Source organism: Notolabrus celidotus, chromosome 15 (assembly GCF_009762535.1).
Source record: "Notolabrus celidotus isolate fNotCel1 chromosome 15, fNotCel1.pri, whole genome shotgun sequence".
Lineage (NCBI taxonomy): Eukaryota > Metazoa > Chordata > Actinopteri > Labriformes > Labridae > Notolabrus > Notolabrus celidotus.
In genome coordinates, this window is record NC_048286.1 from 26,467,414 (window position 1) to 26,488,019 (window position 20,606).

The 20,606-nt window shown below is 42.9% G+C and overlaps 1 protein-coding gene across 4 annotated transcripts; it reads left to right on the forward strand.

Moving 5' to 3' along the window:
• The first annotated feature begins 1,363 nt into the window (after window positions 1-1,363).
• On the forward strand, window positions 1,364-18,732 carry LOC117826584 (serine/threonine-protein kinase tousled-like 1-B). 4 transcript variants are annotated; one of them, XM_034702741.1, is made up of 22 exons: window positions 1,364-2,046; window positions 5,023-5,144; window positions 6,836-6,904; window positions 7,098-7,136; window positions 7,261-7,336; window positions 8,236-8,279; window positions 8,369-8,458; window positions 8,546-8,626; window positions 8,732-8,824; window positions 8,915-9,025; window positions 9,977-10,113; window positions 10,219-10,410; window positions 10,551-10,617; window positions 10,855-10,952; window positions 11,134-11,215; window positions 11,303-11,394; window positions 11,511-11,600; window positions 13,427-13,596; window positions 13,839-13,974; window positions 14,557-14,668; window positions 14,806-14,913; window positions 16,618-18,222. In XM_034702741.1, exons 1-22 carry the CDS (start codon window positions 1,920-1,922, stop codon window positions 16,765-16,767), a joined length of 2,286 nt encoding a protein of 761 aa, XP_034558632.1. In that variant the 5' UTR covers window positions 1,364-1,919; the 3' UTR covers window positions 16,768-18,222. The 4 variants fall into 4 exon arrangements, with proteins under 4 accessions (XP_034558632.1, XP_034558634.1, XP_034558633.1 ...); XM_034702742.1 differs by having other exon boundaries at window positions 1,551-2,046; window positions 8,375-8,458; window positions 16,618-18,732; XM_034702743.1 differs by lacking the exon at window positions 7,098-7,136 and having other exon boundaries at window positions 1,402-2,046.
• Window positions 18,733-20,606: the final 1,874 nt, after the last annotated feature.

Sequence of the window (20,606 nt, forward strand, 5' to 3'; positions counted from 1 at the left end):
AAATCAGGTTACCATGGGCAGGTGCATATGAGGTGCGGAGTGATGGTTTGTGCCTCAGTCTGTTTCCTGATGCAATCTGACTGCAAGGGGAGCAGAGGTTTGACAGACAAAGACCCTGAAACAGTGTTCACAGTGTGACTCTGAGTCCTTATCTGAACCATTATAATCACTCTTTAATTAACACTACATCAACGTGTTTCTGATTGCAGGAGAAACACATATTTGCAGACTGTCAGCCCACAGTCAGGATTTGAGTGTGTTAGTTTTATGCAAAACGAGTGTTTTACATTTTGAGAAGGTAGAGTGTAAAGATTAAAATGTAGGCCAAACAGCTGATGTGTGTGTTTGGGTGTGTGTGTCTCTGTATGTGTGTTATGTATGGTGCCCTACAAGAAGGCAAAGGCATTTTGATGCACTGCACCAAATTTGGAACAAAAGACCTTATAGCCAAGACCACATCACTATCCTCCCACCTGCACCTCCCCCAACAGCCCCCTTAGCCACCCTCCACCCCTCTCCACCCCCACCCCACTGCAACTTGTATTTCAAGACTAAAAAACAGCACAGGACTACAGCCCTACCTATGTACACCACACACACACACACACACACACACACACACACACACACACACACACACACACACACACACACACACACACACACACGCCTGCGCGCGCACTAACTCGCACACAAAGCTGCATGCACGTTTGTCATACACAACACTTACTGTATGAAGACTGCTGTACGATTGTGCTGTAATGCTGTTATATATTCTAGAACTGTAAACATTCATAATGAGTAAGTAAAAAAACTAAATAATATATTTTATACATGATATGGATATATTTATATACATAAATATAAAATATATATGAATAATTTCAACTGTATATTTATATGTATATATATGCTAAATATATGGTATATGTGTATATTTACATAAATATATATATTAAATATACACATATATTTTAAACTGTATATGTATATAGTATATATAAGCTATATATATGATATATGTGTATATCTACATAAATGTATATATTAAATATATACGTATATTTATATACTATATATAAGCTTTATATATGCTATATGTGTATATTTATATAAATATACATATTAAATACATATATGTATAATATAGATATATATGTATGTATATATGAATGTATATATATTTTACATTTATATACATATACATTAAACATATAAAATACTGACATGGATTCATATATCCTCACATCCATTTTTCTAAGATAAGTATACACGCACACAAACACCACCACGCACACACACATACACAAAGTACATATGGCTGATTTCTTTTTTGTTCGTGAGCACGCGCACGTGTGCGTGTGCGTGCGTGTGTGTGTGTGTGTGTGTTTCTGTGTTGTGTCGTTCTCCTCAAACAGACAGGAACTTTCGGCCATGTTTTCGGGGTGTTTGTTGTTTTCTGTAAAACCAGAGGCTGTTCTCAGGTCGCCTCTGAGCCGTGGCTCACAGTGAACCCGGGTCTGGTTTGGAGGTTTTGAGGAGGGTGAAATGATCCCAGATCAGTGTCTGTGTCGGTGTCATGCCATCCCCCTCGCGCTGCTAGGTACGCGCCAGCCTCGCGATAGCCTCGCCTACAAGAATCAGAGCTCCGCTCGCGAACTGGATGCTGACAGGCGCGCGGTGCGGTCATCATGCAAAGGTTACACTGGATCCGTTTCAGCGAGTCTCTGAAGAAGCCGCTCCTCCGCAGCAGGACCCGCACGGGGAACAACATGCGAGACGTCTAGCAACACAAAAGCCTCCTACTGACGTTCCCCCGGCCTGTGAGACGACAGCAGGTGTCCAGCTATGGACGCGAGTTTGGGATTTCCGCGAACAGCAGAGTGTACGCTGGCTCCTCTCGGCGGTAAAGTGGCTTCATGAGTGTCCAAAGTAACAGTGGAAGTGGTGGTGGAAGTTTGGAGGCGACGCCATCTTGGTCGCAGCTCTCCTCGTCCCCAACGATTTCTCAACAACATATAACGGCGACCGCAAAGAGCAAGGAAGGTATATTACCCCACCGAGACCACCACCGGGTCTTCCTCTCCTTTATGTGAGCTCTTTGCCGGAGAAGTGGACTAGTTTAACCGTGTTCGGCTGACGGTTTGTTGAAGTAAAAATGGATGTCAAGTTCAGGGATGCCGTGAATGTGAAGCCAAACGTCAGCTGTCAGTTCAGTTGATGGCCAGTCTGAGCAGCAGCAGCAGCAGGCTATCCTGTTTGCACAAAGGCAGCGTTAGCTTGTTGTTGTGTTTGTTGGACTGTCAGCTGCTTACAGGATTCAGGGAGACTCGTAGATCTGTTGATGCGACAACAGTGGTGTTGTTAGTTTTTGACATTCGCCCCTTTATCAGCACCTCGCTGTATATTAAACAACGTAGCTATGCATGCATCCATTAATGCATTGCACTGCTGCTTTAAACCTGATAGCAGCAGGCCCTTATTGCACAGGTTGCATGCACCACTTTGCATGTTTTCGACTTAATGCATTCAGATTCTATTGAGTTGCTGGATGTAATGTGGCATAATAGGGATTATCAGTGTGTGTAAATGTGTTATAGCGTCAAACTGTGTTATTGATCAGTGTTTAAACATATTAAGACGATGATAGTGTGAACTAGACAACAATATAAAGTTGTTACAGCACTGGGGATGCCCTCAAAGATGAACTCTCAACCTGATACTCACATAGCAAGTTAACACATATGGAATAATGCAGTTCTGTGTATCTTAAGGTTTAAGATGAATTCCTCTTAATCACTTTCCCCTGCTGTCCTTAAATAACCTCACACAGGCCCTTGTAGTGTTGTGAGCTCTGTTTATCTGCCTGAGGCTTTCATAATGACCATTATGCCTTGTAGGGCTCGCCCCTGTGCCACAAGCTATGTAAAGATGACAGCCAGGAAATGTCCAATAAGGAAACAAACACTTGCAGCAGTAGCCAGCAGGGAGCAGGACCTGTGTGTTTGTGTGTCTCTGAGAGTGTGTGTTTCTCCCAGGAAACCAGTTGTCATAGAAGAAGTCCCAGTCAGGGAGCATGCATGTTCAGCCTGCTGCTGCTGCTGCTGCTGCTGGTGGAAGAGTCATTTTATGGTGACTGTGGCAGGAGGATTTTCCAAATGTGGTTTGTGCAGAAGAAGTTAAAATGTAAAAGTTAATATGAGCACATGAAAACAGAAGCAGTGTCCTGGTTGACTTTATCAGATATAGTAATAATAATAACTTTATTTATATAGAGCTTTTCAAAACAAATGACAAAGCACTTCACAAACAATTTTAAAAGGCAGTAGGCAGTAGTTAAAAGCATGTCATTATCCAGCAGAAGTTATAAAACAAGGAACAAAGTAATAAACCATAAAATCAATAAAAAGCAAGTCTAAAATAGTGGGTTGTTTAAAAGCGACTTAAAAGACGAGCGTGTGTTTGCTTCCCTGATATCCTCCGGCAGGTCATTCCACAGCCTGTGTGCACAAACAGAAAATGCTTGATCACTCTTGGTTTTTCTGTTTTGAGCGTGGAATAGTTAGTAAAGACCTACCGGAGGATCTGAGGTTACATGATGGCTTGTAGGGAGTCAAGAGGTCAGCAATGTAGTCTGGAGCTGACCCCCTAATGTAATGTGTTCTCTCCTGCTGGACCTGGTTGTGAGTCTGGCTGCAGCATTCTGGATTAGTTGGAGTTTGTTGAGGTCATTTATGTGATATGATTTCTTTCTTCTGAACACTGACCCCAAAGCTTGAGCTCAAGTCAAGTGAAGTCAAGTCAAACTTTATTGTCATTCATCTGAATAGCTTGTATACAGCTGAATGAAATTGCGGTCCTCACATGGCGAGTGAGAAGCGGTGCAAATGCAAATAAAAGACAGACAAACGATACAACAGACAACAAAGACAGAATATAAAAATAAGACAAAACAACATGAGGACAGACTAGAAAAGGGCTGACTATGTGAGTTATACTAAACTAAACTGAATATAGATAATGGAGTGAATAGATGAATCAATAAAACAGTAAGTCAGGTAGCGCAGGGTGCAAATGTTGAAGTAGAAATATATTGAATAAATATTACAGCTAAAAATAAAAAGCTCATGTTCTTATACCTTTGGGCTAAAAATGACTACATTGTGTCATTTAAACCGAAGCCTGCATGCTACAAATAGAGCTGATTAAGCAGAGGGATTTTCTATAGTTACATACATTTTCTGGTGATGCTCCACACATTTGCTTTTAATGATCATATGATGAATCACCTGCAAACATTAGCTCTCTGTGTGTATCACGGGTCTTATAAATCATATATGGGTTAATGTATATGCTGGTGTTCTGGTGTCTGCTCTCGATCCTTCATTCTAGGTTGTATCAGAGGCCTTTCCGGCGCATTTGCAGCATCTGAAGTGTCGACAGAGCCACTCACATGGCCCAGATTATTCTTCACTGAATGTGCAGGGTGCAGACAGACGTAAAACTTCCAAGTGCCATTATCTCAGCTTCCACTGTGCTCTATTTTCCACCTTAATATTACAGAGTAGTTTAGCACTGTGTAATGAGGCCATTGTGACAGTAGTTAATGTGACAATTGAAGAAAGCTGGTTGAGGACTTTTTGTTTTGACACTCACAGTCCCCACCCGGCCTCAACTCTTCTCCCTCCTGACTTCCCAGCAAGAGACTGACCTTCCTGCTTTAGTTAGAACTGCAGTGTCACTCATCCTCACCATCCACCGTCATAGCATGAAAGAGCATCTTTTTGAGGAGCTACCTGCTGCCCGGCTGAATCAAATCCATTTTTCTATTTTTATCCTCTAATCACTCTAATTTTCTGTAATCCTCCCCCAGATAGCGTCCTCCGCTCCTTCTCTGAGTGCTCATTTTTATTCCTCTCCAGCAGTGTCGTCACAGAACAAGTGTTAAAGGCTCCATATCTCTTGATTCCTTCGCTGGTAATGGCGGTGATGTAACCTCACTCTTTTGTTCCCTCGTGTCAGGCCCCATGGAGGAGCTGCACAGCCTGGACCCCAGGAGACAGGAGCTGCTGGAGGCCAGGTTTACTGGAGCCGTCAGCGGGAACACGGTCGGGAGCACCGGGAGCACCAGCGGAGGAGCTAAGGTAACCACGGCACAGAAAAACAAACGCTTCATTTACTCACAGCGGGGCTCGGATTACAAAAGCTTCAAAATCTTAACAATTTAAGAAACAGGCGGCATCACATATGTACAAACGATCCAAGATTGTCTTCTTTCTAATCTCAAACTGAATAAACTACAAGAATTAACACACTGATGACACTTAAAATCACACTGCAGGATATTGCTGAGACTACTGTTACCCCTTTTCGACCGAGGCAGTTTCAGGGCCGGTTCGGAGTCGGCACTCAATTGATGACTGGTTTTCCATGTTTTCACTGCGAGTGAACCGGCTCCCGGCCGTGAAAACCGGTTCCAGAGCTGCTCCAACTCTTTGCTGGTCTAGAACCTCGAACTGCTTACCTCAGGGGTGAGGGGCGGGGTTGCTGTGATCAAACACACAAACCAAACGTGTTTCCGCCATTGTCCTGGAACGACAAAATTTAAAAGACTAATGGATTCCAAGGCAAAGCAGTGGTCGGTCGAGGAGACAACCTGCCATTGTCCGCCATTGTTGTTGTTGTTGTGAGGGAAAGTTCGTGCTAGCGCTGCTGGGAAAAGTGGTCAAGTAAATCTGACGTCATGATGTGCCTCTTCCACGGGCTCGAGCGGAAGCAGCGTTCCACCCCGTGTGATCATGTTTCATTTATTAGTGAAAAAGATGTAAACAGAAAGAGACGGACTCAAAGCTGCTGTTACAGATCACTTCACTGGGAAGTGTTTGTGGAGAAGAGGTCAACACAGGATGTATTTTCTTCAGTGAAACATGGAGGTGAGATATTACCAGTGGCATGCTAGCCTCGGAGTCTGAAATGTTTAAAGTTGCGTTCACTACACCATCAGTTGTTCCTTCTCCTCCTTTCTTCTCTCTTTCATCGGCTGCTCTCTGGAAAAGTAACGATGCAGTCAACCAAGTCGGCTCTGATAAGACAGTGAGACTTTGATCAAATGTATGGGTCGATCTGTAAAGCCCGAACATTAACAGATCAACAGGGCTGAACATCAGCTTCAATCAAGGACCCAAACTAGATTCCTCCCACATCATCATTTCCTGTGACTCTGGGAAAATTGGCCTGATCGTCTTGTAGTTTGAGTCCAACCTTAAAACCTGTCACCTACAGCCACAGGTCACTCAGAGCCTACAGAGTCTTCATGAGTTAATTTATAAAGTCAGGTAAAGAAGTCCATTCCAACATATTGAGAACTTTGCTGCGTTGTTTAGATGTCAAGTTCAACAAATTCCACTCCCAGGATCTCTCAATGGTGTCAAACCCCTGCGCCTCCTTGAAGCAGAAGAGCGGTCAACACAATTTGTAGCAGCTCTGAGGCTTGTATTTATCATGATAACTCAACCATGATCGTACCTGAGCTACAGGGCAGGATATAAACACCAAGCCTAGGTTTCCATGGAGGGAAAACAGGTAAACGTTCCTGTTTTCCTGAAAAGGTTGCATGTGTTGGAAAAGGCCCAAAAGACACACCTTTCAATAACTGAAGATCTGGATTCCTCTTCACACACGTCACACTAGAGGCCTGCCTCAGGCTTTGTTTCACTCTTGTTTACATTTCATGACGTTGCTGAACTTTGATAGCACCACACACCTGCAGAGCATATTTTCACATTGTGTGTGTGTGCGTATTCACTTATTTGTGTAATTTCTCACGTTTTTGTAGGGGCTGGCCAACGAGTCCTCCAACCACAGCTACGGCAGTCTGGGCTCTTCTAGTGACAAGGAGTCGGAGGTAAAAACACTCTCACACATGCAGGTTATCATCCTGCGACATTATATATTTTGAGAACTGAAGTTAAATATTACACAGATATGAAGTCTTGTTAGACACAGCACTGTGTTGTCAGTACTTTCTCTCCTTTCTCTGCCCACTCGTCTCTCCATCTCTCCCACTACCTCCACCTCTCCTTCTTTTCTTTTCGTAGAACTCTGATTTGAAAAGAGGGAGCTCCCCTGCCTACTCAGTATGTACTCTTTCTTCCTGCTGATCTTTCCTGCTGAACAACAACACTAGAGCTGGCTTTGTTAAATAAAACACAAGGGACTCAAGCGCATTTTTCTCCTCTCTCCCTGTTTTCATATCTGCAGACCCCGGAGAAGAAGCACTCTGAAACGTCCAGGGGGAGGAAAAGGAAAGCTGACACCTATTCAGAGAGTAGTCAAGGTACGACTGACACCCAGTGTAGTGAAGGCGTCACTGTTAGCGTGCATTGTTGCCACACAGGGCGGACCCCTCTCACCTTAGACACAGACTCTTTGAGACCCTCCCCTCAGAGAAGGGGCTGAAGTCCATCAGGCTATAAAAACAAGTTTCTACTCCTCTGCCAAAAACCTAATGAATGATGCAGCGCCCCCACCCACCACCTGACATGGACTCTCATGCAGCCCCAGAGTAACTTCACATCGCAGTAACGCTGACAGACATAATGTGGTACATAATAAGGATGGGCAATGATTTTCAAATGTTCACTCACTTTGTAAAAATCAAAGAGTTCTTCGATACTTTGGTGCCTGATTGAAATACGGTGTTCCCACCAGACGGTGGCTATAGAGCGTCTTAAACCTGTTTGCTAACCGCATTAAATAACAGAAGAAGAAGAATGCTAACTACATTAAATGGCAAAAGAAGAAGAAAACATTTGCGACAGCTGTGGCGATTTCCTCAGTTTTTCTCCGTTTCTGAATCTCACACCACCACACACACATTTCCAGAGACTGAGCATGACTGTAAAATGTAAACACACACGCCATGCCGCGTCACAGAAACACCGACATAAAGATCGAGACAGATGCTGTCAGTGCCCGCTACTAGCAGCACCCCTTCTCGAATAGTATTTTGGCTTGAAATGCCCATCCCTCCTACATAAACACACACTGGGCTAAGATATTATCTATAACCCTGCACACTGTATTATTTAAGTTTATATGCCTCTAGATTTTGCACTCCTTATCACCTTACACCTTCCTGCACAATGTTAAGCTCTCCATTACAAGTTTGGTACATGTTTTGGAATATTTCTCGGCAATGATTCTGATCCACACAATCTTACTTTCTCTCTGCAGGAAAGACGTCCACACGTGGGCCCAAGATCAGCGACTACTTTGATGTGAGTGTTGCACAAACCTCCCTCTCTTTATTAGCGTACAATCGTCTCTTTTTTTTAAACCTGGTTCTTAAGTTTCTTTATTTGCAAAGTTCCAGGGTGGGAATGGTTCCAGTCCAGTCAGAGGCCTCCCATCAGCTCGCCGCTCTCCACAGAGCTCCCACTCCGCCCCTGGCTCAATCGTAAGTATCTCGCCAACAGTAAAAAAAAAAAACGCATCAACCCACAGTACACGTAAAGTGAAAGTGAGTCTCTTTTTGTTATTGCAGATCCGACAGAACAGTTCCTCTCCTACCAGTCTGTGTTTTGGGGAACACAATCCAAAAGCCTCCTCCAGCAAGAGTGTCCAGGTAACATGACATACACATAAAACACTCACGTTTCTCCCCTTGGTAACCGCAGGTCATATCCATTAATTCACCTCTAACTGGTTCCTCTCTCTCTGGATCTGTCAGACGGAGTTAACTGGCTTGAAGCTCGCTGCTCTGGAGAGCAACAAGAGTCTGGACCTGGAGAAAAAAGAGGGGCGAATAGATGATCTTCTCAGGGTGAGTTCAACGTCAACAGCCTGAGTTTTGAAGATGACATGGGTTCTCTTTTAGAAGTTTAACACCGCTCCTCGTGTCTTTTCCTAACAGGCTAACTGTGACCTGCGCAGACAGATAGATGAACAGCAGAAACTCCTGGAGAAATACAAGGAGAGGCTGAATAAATGTATCACCATGAGCAAGAAGCTGCTCATAGAGAAGGTATCTGTCTTTGCATGCACACACACTTTATGGTTTCACTGTTTGTCTGATGCAAAGAGCCGCTGCATCATGTTTCTTTAGATCGCCCACAGGCTGTAAAGCCCAAACAGAGATACATTATCATCTTAATCACACTCTTACACCTGACGTGTTTGTATCATGTGTGCTTTGAGATCAGTGCTGCCAAGAATGAAAAGTGTTTGCTGACACCTGCAACAGAATGCAGCAAAACCATTCCCGAATGTGAGCCCCGGTATCCTCTCACGTTTTAGCTCCGCTTTGGTCCTTAACTCCTGAAGGAAGAGTTCTGTGTTTGGGTCAGTAAATCTTTCAGCCACTTGTCTCAGAGCTGCACAGTGGTGATGGGATTCATTACACAAGCATCCATTTAACAATACATTTAAAGCAGTAAGTGTCTCACTATCCCTAAATGGAGTTTTAATGTGTCTGGAGTTCTGTGTTGTTTTAAAAGTATGATTACTTACCACACCTTTATTCTGGGTGGAGATGAAACCAAGAGATTACAGGTGTGGGCGTGTAACCACAACTTTTATTTTGTCTCTGCTCTCTAGCAACACCACACAGTGTGGTTTGTAAGTTCATTAGTATCCTGATTTTGCCATATTACCATATTTGGAGATGACTTTACATGGAGCCTGAGTAACCGGGTTACCCGTGATGAAATCAAGGTTCTGATCATCTCTGTACAGCTGGGTTTTGAATCCTCTCAATCTCACATACTTAATTCTACACCCATAAGGATTTCCGGAGAAGTAGGAAGCATGATAGTGTTGTTATTTTCATCAAAGCACTCATAATAGCATACACGTGTCTAAGAACAAGGGTGTGATGTTTACATGCATAACAAAAAACTATGACGATTGAAAACCCCAGTCTAACTACAAATACTAAGCTGCGTGTAAACAAATGTGCGCTTGTTTTCTCAAACAGAGCACACAGGAGAAGCAGTCGTGTCGGGAGAAGAGCATGCAGGACCGTCTACGTCTAGGTCACTTCACCACCGTCAGACACGGAGCATCCTACACGGAGCAGTGGACCGATGGATACGCATTCCAAAACCTGATCAAGTGAGAGGCTGCACACGCAAAATTCTCCCTCCTGTCAGATACATTTCACTCTGCTGGTCGTATTTTCTGACTCTCTCTCTCCACCTGTGCGATGTGTGTTTGCAGGCAGCAGGAGGGCATCAACCAGCAGAGGGAGGACATTGAGCGACAGAGGAAGCTGCTGGCCAAGAGGAAGCCTCCAAACCCTGCGTCTCCCTCCGTTTCTGTAGCCTCCTCCTCTGAACCCAAGCAGCGCAAAACTAAAGTGGTCAACGGCAACGACTCAGATCCCTTCCTCAAACCGTCCCTGCCACAGCTGTGAGTACACGTGAACACATACAGCCACTTTGGTCTCTTTAAGAGAAACCAAAGCATAACATGATTTCTTTTTCACAATCGGGTATGTGTTTAGAGGTTTGTGCTCGATCTAGAGTTTGTGATTATGCACTGTTTTGCAGACTGACCCTCGCTGAGTACCACGAGCAGGAGGAAATCTTCAAGCTGCGCCTCGGACATCTGAAGAAGGTCAGTAGCAATGAATACATTTTGAAAAATGATCAATAAATCCCAGTTTAGGGTCACTAAGTATGCCTATCATTATTTATTTATTTGATGATTTTAAAAAATCTGACCAGAAGACATTTGAATTCTAAGAACACTGGAGTGAACACTGAATATGCATAAAAACAATGTTTCACTGACCTTCAGACTCTTTGATTTTTGATTAAAATGACACATTTTCCAAACGTCGTGTCTCTGCAGGAGGAAGCAGAGATCCAGGCAGAGCTGGAGCGGCTTGAGCGGGTGAGGAATCTGCACATCAGAGAGCTGAAGAGGATAAACAACGAGGACAGCTCAGCGTAAGTAAACTCACAGCGTTATGAGCTGCTGAGAACTCAGGCCAGGGAGGGTTTACTCCTTCAAAACAAAACATTGAAGTAACAGAAAATGTCTTTTGTACTAAAAACATGTCAAGTCAAGAATATGAAAGTCCTGCATTTTAAGATTTAATGTAATTTACCTTGTGCCTCCTTCATACAGGTTTAAAGACCATCCCACCCTGAACGAGAGGTATCTGCTGCTGCACTTGCTGGGCAGGGGCGGCTTCAGTGAGGTTTATAAGGTAGTATTTGTACGTGTGGAGAGTTTTCACCCTGGTTTCTCCCTCCATAATGGTTTGAGACAAATGTGTGTTTTTTTTCATACGCAGGCTTTTGACCTGTTTGAGCAGCGCTATGCAGCTGTCAAAATCCACCAGCTCAACAAGAACTGGAGAGAGGAGAAGAAAGAAAACTACCACAAGTAAATCTCACACACACACACACACACACCTGCATGCTCACCCTCTTTAGTATTTACAAATACAAAATGTCTCTCCCGTAACACACACTCTTATGTTGACATTTATTTCCTCTCAGGCATGCATGCAGGGAGTACCGGATACACAAGCAGCTGGACCATCCAAGAATAGTCAAACTGTACGACTACTTCTCCCTGGATACTGACACGTGAGTGACCTCTGACCTCCACGAGCTGCAGACCTGCTGGGTCAACACATCCTGAGCTTGTTTAGTCACAGAGCACTGGCTGGAAAAGTAGTTTGCGCACAAGATGAACGTCAGAGTGACTCAAACCTTTTGTAAAGAGGTGCCACCCACTTCACGTTTAAAGAATCCTGAAGCTCTTGTGTGTGCTGCCTCACACGGCTAGTTAGCAGGAGCTACATGTAGGAGCAAACGGCCTGTTGTGAAAGAGTATGAAGTTGTAAAAATGCATGATTCAGAAACGACATGCCCCGACAGAAGGAGCTGTGTGAAATGGTTAACCTTCAGCTCTGCATGGGAGGTTTAGTCAACCACATGCATACTGGCAGTTAATGTAACTCAACCAGTCTGATGATATTTGTCCAGATAAACCACAAACTAATCTGTTTCTATCAGCACATCATATAGGAAAAAACTAGAGCAGCAGAGTCTTGAGCTTGGAGCTGGGAAATATAAAAAACAACACAGGCATTTTCTCAACAAGCAGTATGATTTGTAAGTGCTGGTTGCTTGGGGTGTATTATAAAGACAGCAGAGGGTTCAGTCCTTAATGGAAAGAATTAAGCTCATCAACGTGTGCTACAGTTGTCCATCATGTAGTCTTCTTGCACGGAGATGTCTGAAACACTTAAAACTCAGACTACAGTCATTTTGCTTTCATATTAGGGTCTCTGAATTCCTCCTCCGTAGGGGGTTGGATCTGTCACTAACCTCAGTCAGCTTGTTTATTAGATCTCAGTCTGATTATGTTAAAGCTCCTGTGAGTAACTTTCAGTTTTGTCCCCCCTGTGGATGAAAGTTTACCTCTTAAGTCTTTATCGTATTTGTACTGTATATGTCTAAGTAGTGTTTTTTAAATTCAAATCTCATCCTGATCTCTTAGCTTTCCAACATAACTCTGAGTTGAAATCTTTGATGAGGGATATCCCCCCCAAAAAAAGTCTGTGTCTGCATCGTCCAGTTAATGGCATTTCCGAAATCTAGTTACGATACAATACGATGTCCTTTATTGTTCCTGTAGGGACATTTGACTTTGACATCAGTGCTGCACATGTTACTTGCTCTTTAAAAATTCACCACAATGACACAAGAACACACATAAATAAAAAGAAAAAATACAATGAATAATACACAGTCATACATCACAAAGCATACTCTTAAAGAGAGAGCACCATAACACTGTCCCAACCGCAACAGGCTATTTACTATTTAAAATTCTAATAGAGATTGGCACAAAGGAATTTTTAGTTCCAGGTAGACGCCTCAGACATAAAAATTACAAAGTAGAAATAATCAAACTTGTCAATTTTGGTCTCGTTTGCTTTTGTAGGTCATGAAGAAGCATCAATGATACTTCAAGTTTGTCTAAGACTCATCACATGAGCTTTCTCAGGTTTATTTTTTCATCAGAACCAAATCCTCCACAGAGGTTTCCCTCCTCATTTTAACAAACACCTCAGGAAGGTGAAACCTTTGAAAACACTCAATAAAGGCGTTAGAGAGAAATCCCAAAACCAAACTTTTACCATAACTCCCTAATGAGGGTTTTTTTCACTCCACATTTACTAACCCTGACCCTCTGACCTTCATGTGGAGCAGGGAACGGCTCTCATACTGGACGAGCTGTTATTTCTACTCAGGGATTAGTTGATAAATGACAGTTTTGTTCACTTTTTGCTACTAGAGTAATCACAATCTGCAGGTGCTGTTGATTTCAGTTTGTTCTTGTTTTAATGAAATCAGTTTCATCTGTGTGTGACTGTGTGTGTTCCTCCCCACCCTATACTCAGGTTCTGCACGGTTCTGGAGTTCTGTGAAGGAAACGACCTGGACTTCTACCTGAAACAAAACAAGCTGATGTCAGAGAAAGAGGCTCGCTCCATCGTCATGCAGATCGTCAGCGCCCTGCGCTACCTCAACGAGATCAAACCGCCCATAATCCACTACGACCTCAAACCTGGTGGGTCCCATGATGGTTTCAGAATGGAGCGCATGTGGAGTTAAATTTAGAAATGTGCAATGACTTCTTTAGACGAGTCTGTTGAAGGCCTTGCAGTCGCTCTCAGTTGTCAACATGATGTGTGTGATGTGTGTGATGAGTGTGGTGGGGCTTTGTGTGTTTCCAGTGCAGTTGGTGACGCTGCTGTAATTCCTCCCAAACCTGTTAGGTCTCTGAGTTCTGCTTGTCTTTGTGTTTTGTAGGTAACATCTTATTGGTAGACGGCACTGCATGTGGAGAAATCAAGATCACTGACTTTGGCCTGTCGAAGATCATGGATGATGACAACTACGGCGTGGATGGGATGGACCTCACGTCACAAGGAGCTGGAACCTACTGGTATGACACGCACACACACATCATACACTGACGGTGTGTTTTGTCTGTGGTCAATGTGAAGCTTTAAAACATATCATCTTGTATTTTGACAGCTTTTGGAAAATGTTAGCGTTAAATGTTGACTTCTTTCTTTTATCAATCAATCAATCTTTATTTATAAAACGATAAATCACAACAAACTTTATCTCAAGACGCTTTTACAAACAGAGCAGGTCTAGACCGTACTCTATGTTATCTTATGTTATTAACAAAGACCCAACATCAAGACAGGATAAGATCCAGTCCCATCTTACAGACAGGACTCAGTCTGATCTCATCATGAGCAGAGCACTTTGCAGCATTTAGCAAATTACAGCGGAGAGGACAAACTTCCTTTAACAGGCAGAAAGCTTTAGCTGAACAAGACTCATGTTAGACAGACATCTGCCTCGAACGAGTTAGGGTTGGAAAAAGAGATAGAGGAGATTTTTCAGTGGATGTGAATTGTGACAGGGATTTAAAAGGGGTCACCTATAATTCCTGTTAAACATCTGAAAAGACAGTTGAACCTCAAGTGCATTTTGTGTTTGTGCGTTACTTCAGGTACCTCCCTCCAGAGTGTTTTGTGGTGGGAAAGGAGCCGCCTAAAATCTCCAACAAGGTGGACGTCTGGTCTGTGGGAGTGATCTTCTTCCAGTGCCTCTACGGACGCAAGGTAAAGCACCAAACATCAGTCCATCGAAATCTCCAGTATCAAAGAATTGAATCAATATTTTTTTGTATAACGCCAAATAATAACGAAAAGTAATCTCAGTACACTTTACATTTTCATCTTGTGTGGTGTTTTTGCAGCCGTTTGGTCACAACCAGTCACAGCAGGACATTCTGCAGGAAAACACCATCCTCAAGGCCACTGAGGTCCAGTTCCCCGCTAAACCACAGGCCAGCACAGAGGCCAAGGTAACACTAACATGAATGTACCAACACAAACATTCACACAAGGGCCGGAACGCCTCTTCTCCTGAGCACATTATGACCAGTAAGGGATCATGTATTGTGGGTGGTGATTACCATAGACTGTATAATAATAATAATAATAATAATAATAATAATAATAATAATAATAATAACAATAATACATTTTATTTATAAAAGCGCTTTAAAAGTTTCTCTAAGACACTTTACAAGAAAATAAATTATATAATAGAAAAGCAAAGGAACGCAAAGCAATAATAAATAATGGTAGTAGTATCCGTGATGTCATCCATCTGTAAAAAGGTAAAAAGGAGGGCTTTGGGCCTCCTCACCAACAGCTACAGTGTTCCCACCTGTCAGTCATTGCCTTATTTGGGCAAAACCAAGCGGCAACCTCGGATCTAAAAATATGAGTCCAATGCGGAAGTACTAAAAACTGCAGTTCATCGAGGATCCGCTTGAGGCTGGCTCCGGAAGTACCGGAAACCACATACACACCAATCCAAAATCCGATCTTCACATCAGAAATAAACATGTTTACAGCCTGGTACAAAAGACAAGTGTAGTCTGGATAGCTCATTTCTTGATCGGCACAAACTGTACGGGGGGTGAATTTTTTTCTAACGCGGCAATTTTGAAGATATTGAGATTATGGGTCTTCCAATGAGAGGCACAGCTGACTTGATTGGCAGGTGGGAACACTGTAGCTGTTGGCTAGGAGGCTCAAAGCCCGCCTCTTTACGTCACAATCGCTCGACAGCAGCAATATGGCTGCCACTGACGATTGGCCTCAAAACAGTGCTTCAGAAACAGATGGGTGATGTCAAGGATACTACATCCATATTTTATACAGTCTGTGGCATCTCCTCACAAACACTCACCCACTCCCTCCAGAAATAAACATGTCGAAGCGGCCACCAGAAATACCGGCTAAGTCTGCAAAAAAACTGCGAAACTCATCTCTGACTCCAAAATCCAGAGCTGAGCAGTTCCCAAATGACTTCTATGAGTCAGGTGACATGCTTTTCTGCAGATTCTGCCAAAACACTGTTGACTGCAAAAGTAAAAATACGTGTGATGACCACTTGTCGTCCAAAAGCAATGTGAAAAACACAGAAAAACATTATTATGTTACAACATTATGTTTTGACTTGAAATACTGGGCAAAATTGTGCTATAAATTTAATGATTTTTGCTTTTCATTAATGGACATTTTATTCACTGACACAAAAAAGCACACACTATATGGAGGTAAAATAAGCATAAAGGGTAAAAAACAGTATTCTAAAAAAATTTAAATGGGAAAAAAAGGAATTTTGAAAATAAATAAAAGGGATTTCATTGGGCCCTATTTAAAGTCTTCTCTTAGAATGATTCACAAAGCAAGATGTCTGATCGTTGGCGGATGTGATCCTTCTCTGTGTATGTTTGTTTGTTATCTGAAGGTATATGAGACACACTCAGTATGATTTAAGTATTAATGTCTAGCAGAGCTTTCAGACAGTATGACTGTCCAACAACATGTTGACACACACTGGAATATCAGCATCAGCTCTGATCTGTGGCTATAAAAAGAACACTTGAGAGGCGCTCTCTGGAGACAAAAGGTGCAGCATCTCCCCCTCACACAGACCCACTCACAGCCTGCAGCTCATTTCATATTGTTTGTCCTCTGCTCTTAATTTCCAGGCGTTTATTCGCCGCTGTCTGGCCTACCGCAAGGAGGACCGCTTCGATGTTCACCAGCTGTGCTCGGACTCGTACCTCCTCCCTCACATGAGACGCTCGAACTCCTCGGGCTCCCTGCAGCCGTCTGCCTCCTCCCTCCCTGCCTACTGACTGTCTTTCTCACCGCTGACAGGACCCTCCGGCCAATCCCCGAGGCAGGACTGAGCAGATTCTCTTTTTTTAACCTGAGCTGATCCACGATGGATAAATAGCAACAGAGCAGAATCAAACAGGAAAGATGGAAAAAGAAGGAGGGAATAATAAGAGGGGTGTGTGTGTGTTTGAACAGAGCTGTGCCCTTGAACTCATTTGTGAGCGACAGAGGGGCAGAACAAACTGGACAACGGAAGAGAAATGGAAAGAAGAAAACAATAGAGCGAGTGGATTGCTAAATGGACTTCACTAAATAACCCTGTAGGAGACATTTCAACATCTATAGAGGCTCCTTGTTGCCGTGTCCAATCCAACCTCTCCTAGCTCTACACAGTAACACTCCTCTCGTGGATCTCTTCTACATACAGCCGCTGTTATTAATGTTCTCTTGTTGCTAATATGAGGGCGGGGGTGACCAGCAGAGAACAGATGAAGGGTTTGTCACAGAGGAGGTGGAGTCTCTGTACGTCAAACTTTGTGTTTAAATCAACTCCTTTAGTCTAATGTTATGAGGCACAAAATGATGGTTACATGTCGACGAATTAACCCTTAACTTAAAAATGATTTTGTAACTTTGATGGACTAAAAAGAAAAAAGTTCCAGAGAAAATGTCCTGGGCTCGATTTGCACTTCTGGTCTGGATCATGGCGATCAGGCCTCACAACATATTTGGCATGAAGGACTTCAGCGTGGGCTAGTTCTGGACTTCATCGGTAGCCAAGTCCTCTGTTCACTTCTCTGTTTTGGTTCTAAAGCAGCTCCGATCGGCTGCTCCGTTTACAGGAATCTGTGAATCTGTCTTAATCCCTCCTTGCTGTCCAGATTAGAGTCAAAATGTTTCAAAGAGCAGCACCATGTTGTCCTAGATGTCCTCATCACGCTGCCTGCAGAGAGCGGGACTGCATCAGCTGTTACTGTGCTGCAGTTAAGTGTACATTTCATGTGCAGGAGACGTTACTCTCTAGCAAATACATCATAATGAGGCTTCTATTGCTTCCCAGAGTCTCACTTTCCTTTGTGTTTCCTCCTGAAAGCTGTTCTCAGTTTGCTGCTATGAATGTCGCTTTGAGTTCCTAATGTGTGAATGGTTTCCGCCTGGCATATGTGTGTGTACTTGATCTGTGTTAAGAGGGACGCTCTCCAGAGCCGCCCCCCCTCTTTTAAATGGATCCCCTGCTGTGCTGTAGAAAAGAGGGGATGCAACACATTCATCTTTGTCCGTTTGGGTTTTTTTGTTTCATTTCATGTACAAGTCTCACACATTATTATTATTATATGGAGCAAAAAGTCCCAGAATGCTCTGCAGTGGGGAATGGCCACACCTGTCCATGCCCAGGTTGTTGCGAGATGATTCACTGCTGCTCCAGATCAAGTGGAAATGTTAACGTCCTGTAAATAAAGCACTTACCTGTATGCTGGTGTGACATTTGAAACCCTCTTAGATGCCAGTGGGGTGCCAGATGTGGGGTTAATCTTCCGTCTTTGCACTCTTCTGCTTTTAAAAATAAGTCTTAATGATTTTTATGTGTGGAGGAACACCCAGGTGTAGCTTTAGCAACATGACGGGCTGATTAAACTGCTGTAGGCGAACACTTACAGCGTGCACATAAAAGCAAATAATGATATGAAGTGAAACAGGTGAAGTCTGCGTGCACTTCGCTAAATTGTCATTTTATCCACTTGGGTGCACAAAGGCGTCGAACAAATTGTCTTCGCCTCTATCGAGGTTCCCCCCCCCCTCTCTCTCTCTCTCTCCACATAAAGTGGGAGCCAGCACCGAGTGCATAAACCACATGACTATTAATGTGTAGACAGTTGTGAGTAGAGCCATTAGTAAGCTATATGTCAAAAAACATTTGCAGTGGGAGAGCAGCACTGGGTCCTGTCGTTCATATGCAATAAAGATCGCCTTACAAGTCTTCATTCCTGCAGTGTGACCCATATTTCCTGTGGAGGGTTATGCAACAAGATGGAGCGCAGAGGAAGGTGATTAAATCTGTGTGTTAATGAAGAGAAGACATATGGAAAGGATTCAACACGGCGGAGCTGACACCATTTTGACTGGAGAGGTTTTTAGGAAACCGGATTTCATGAAAAATGATGAATCTGGCCTTATAGACTTTTTTATATATGTAGAATTCTTTTGACCTATGAATTTATCAAGTCAAGATTACATCCAGACGAAAGATGAGCTGACTTCTACTAAAAACAAAACACATTTTGTGGTATACTTAGATTTGTATATCTTTCATCATTCATATAAGTGCATTAAAAATCTTAATTTGGGGTGCTGGTGGCCTAGTGGTTTAAGCGCCCCACATACAGAGGCTTTAGTCCTCATCACAGAGTTCGCCGGTTCGATTCCCAGCTGCGACCATTTCCTGCATGTCTTCCCCAACTCTCTAGCACCCACGTTTCCTGTTTCTCTTCAGCTGTCCTATCTAATAAAGAAAAAAGTCCTAAAAATATAATTAAAAAAGAAAAGAAAAAGAAACTCAATTTATCCCAATAATGTCATAAAAACTACATATAATCTAAACCAGGAGACACATGCATACAGCTACAGTGATAGAAGTCCTGAAGAGCTTCAATAATGCAGTAACTCCATCTATTTCATTCCACCCGTTTTAAAGCTCCTGTAGGGAGTTTTTAACATGTTGATAAACAGACTCAAAAGAACTGTGATGACTTTTTACGATCTATAAAAGTAAATGAGACAATTGACAACCGGACTGACAATTCATACAATTAAATGCCTTTGACAGCTGTGAGGTTTGCATCCCACCAGACGATCCTGAACAAATAATCAGGAGTTACACATCTGACAAAGAGAAGAAAGCAGGGTGAGATTCTTTTTTCATATTGACAGGACAATATAACACAGCCCCTAAAGTCCACACAAAAATATTTTTATATTGTGCACACATGATAATTCTATTGCTTGTTGGGTTATGATTAGGGCTGGGGTTAAGGTTATGAATAAGGTTAAGGTTATGAAAAGGGTTAGGTTTAGGGTTAGGGTTAGGGTTGGAATTAGGGTTAGGATTAGGGTTAGGGTTTGGGGTTAGGGTTAGGGTTAGGGTTAAGGTTAGGGGTTAGGGTTATGATTAGGGTTAGGGTTAGGGTTTAGGGTTATGATTAGGGTTAGGGTTTAAGGTTATGATTAGGGTTAGGGTTTAAGGTTTGGGTTAGGATTAGGGTTAGGTTTATGATTAGGGTTAGGGTTTAAGGTTATGATTAGGGTTAGGAGTTAGGGTGAGGATTACGGTTAGGGTTATGATTAGGGTTAGGGTAAGGATTAGGGTTAGGATTAGGGTTAGGGTTTAGGGTTATGGTTTGGGTTCGGTTTAGGGTTAGGGATTAGGGTTCAGGGTTATGATTAAGGTTAGGGTTTAGGGCTAGGGTTAGGGTTTAAGGTTAGGGTTAGGATTGAGTTATGATAAAGGCTTAAGGTTATGATAAGGGTTAGGGTTTAAATTTAGGGTGAAGGTTATGAATAGGATTGGGGTTAGGATTAGGGTTAGGGATTAGGTTTAGGGTTTAGGGTTAGGATTAGGGTTAGGGATTAGAGTTAGGGATTAGGGTTATGATTAGGGTCAGGGTTTAATGGCTAGGGTTAGGATTAGGGTTTAGGGATTAGGGTCAGGGGTTAGCGTTATGAATAGGGTTAGGGTTAGGATTTAGGGTTAGGGTTAGGATTAGGGTTAGGGTTAGGGTTAGGATTAGAGTTAGGGTTAGGGCTATGATTAGGGTTAGGGTTAGGGTTAGGATTTAGGGTTCTGGAACGTCCAATTTTA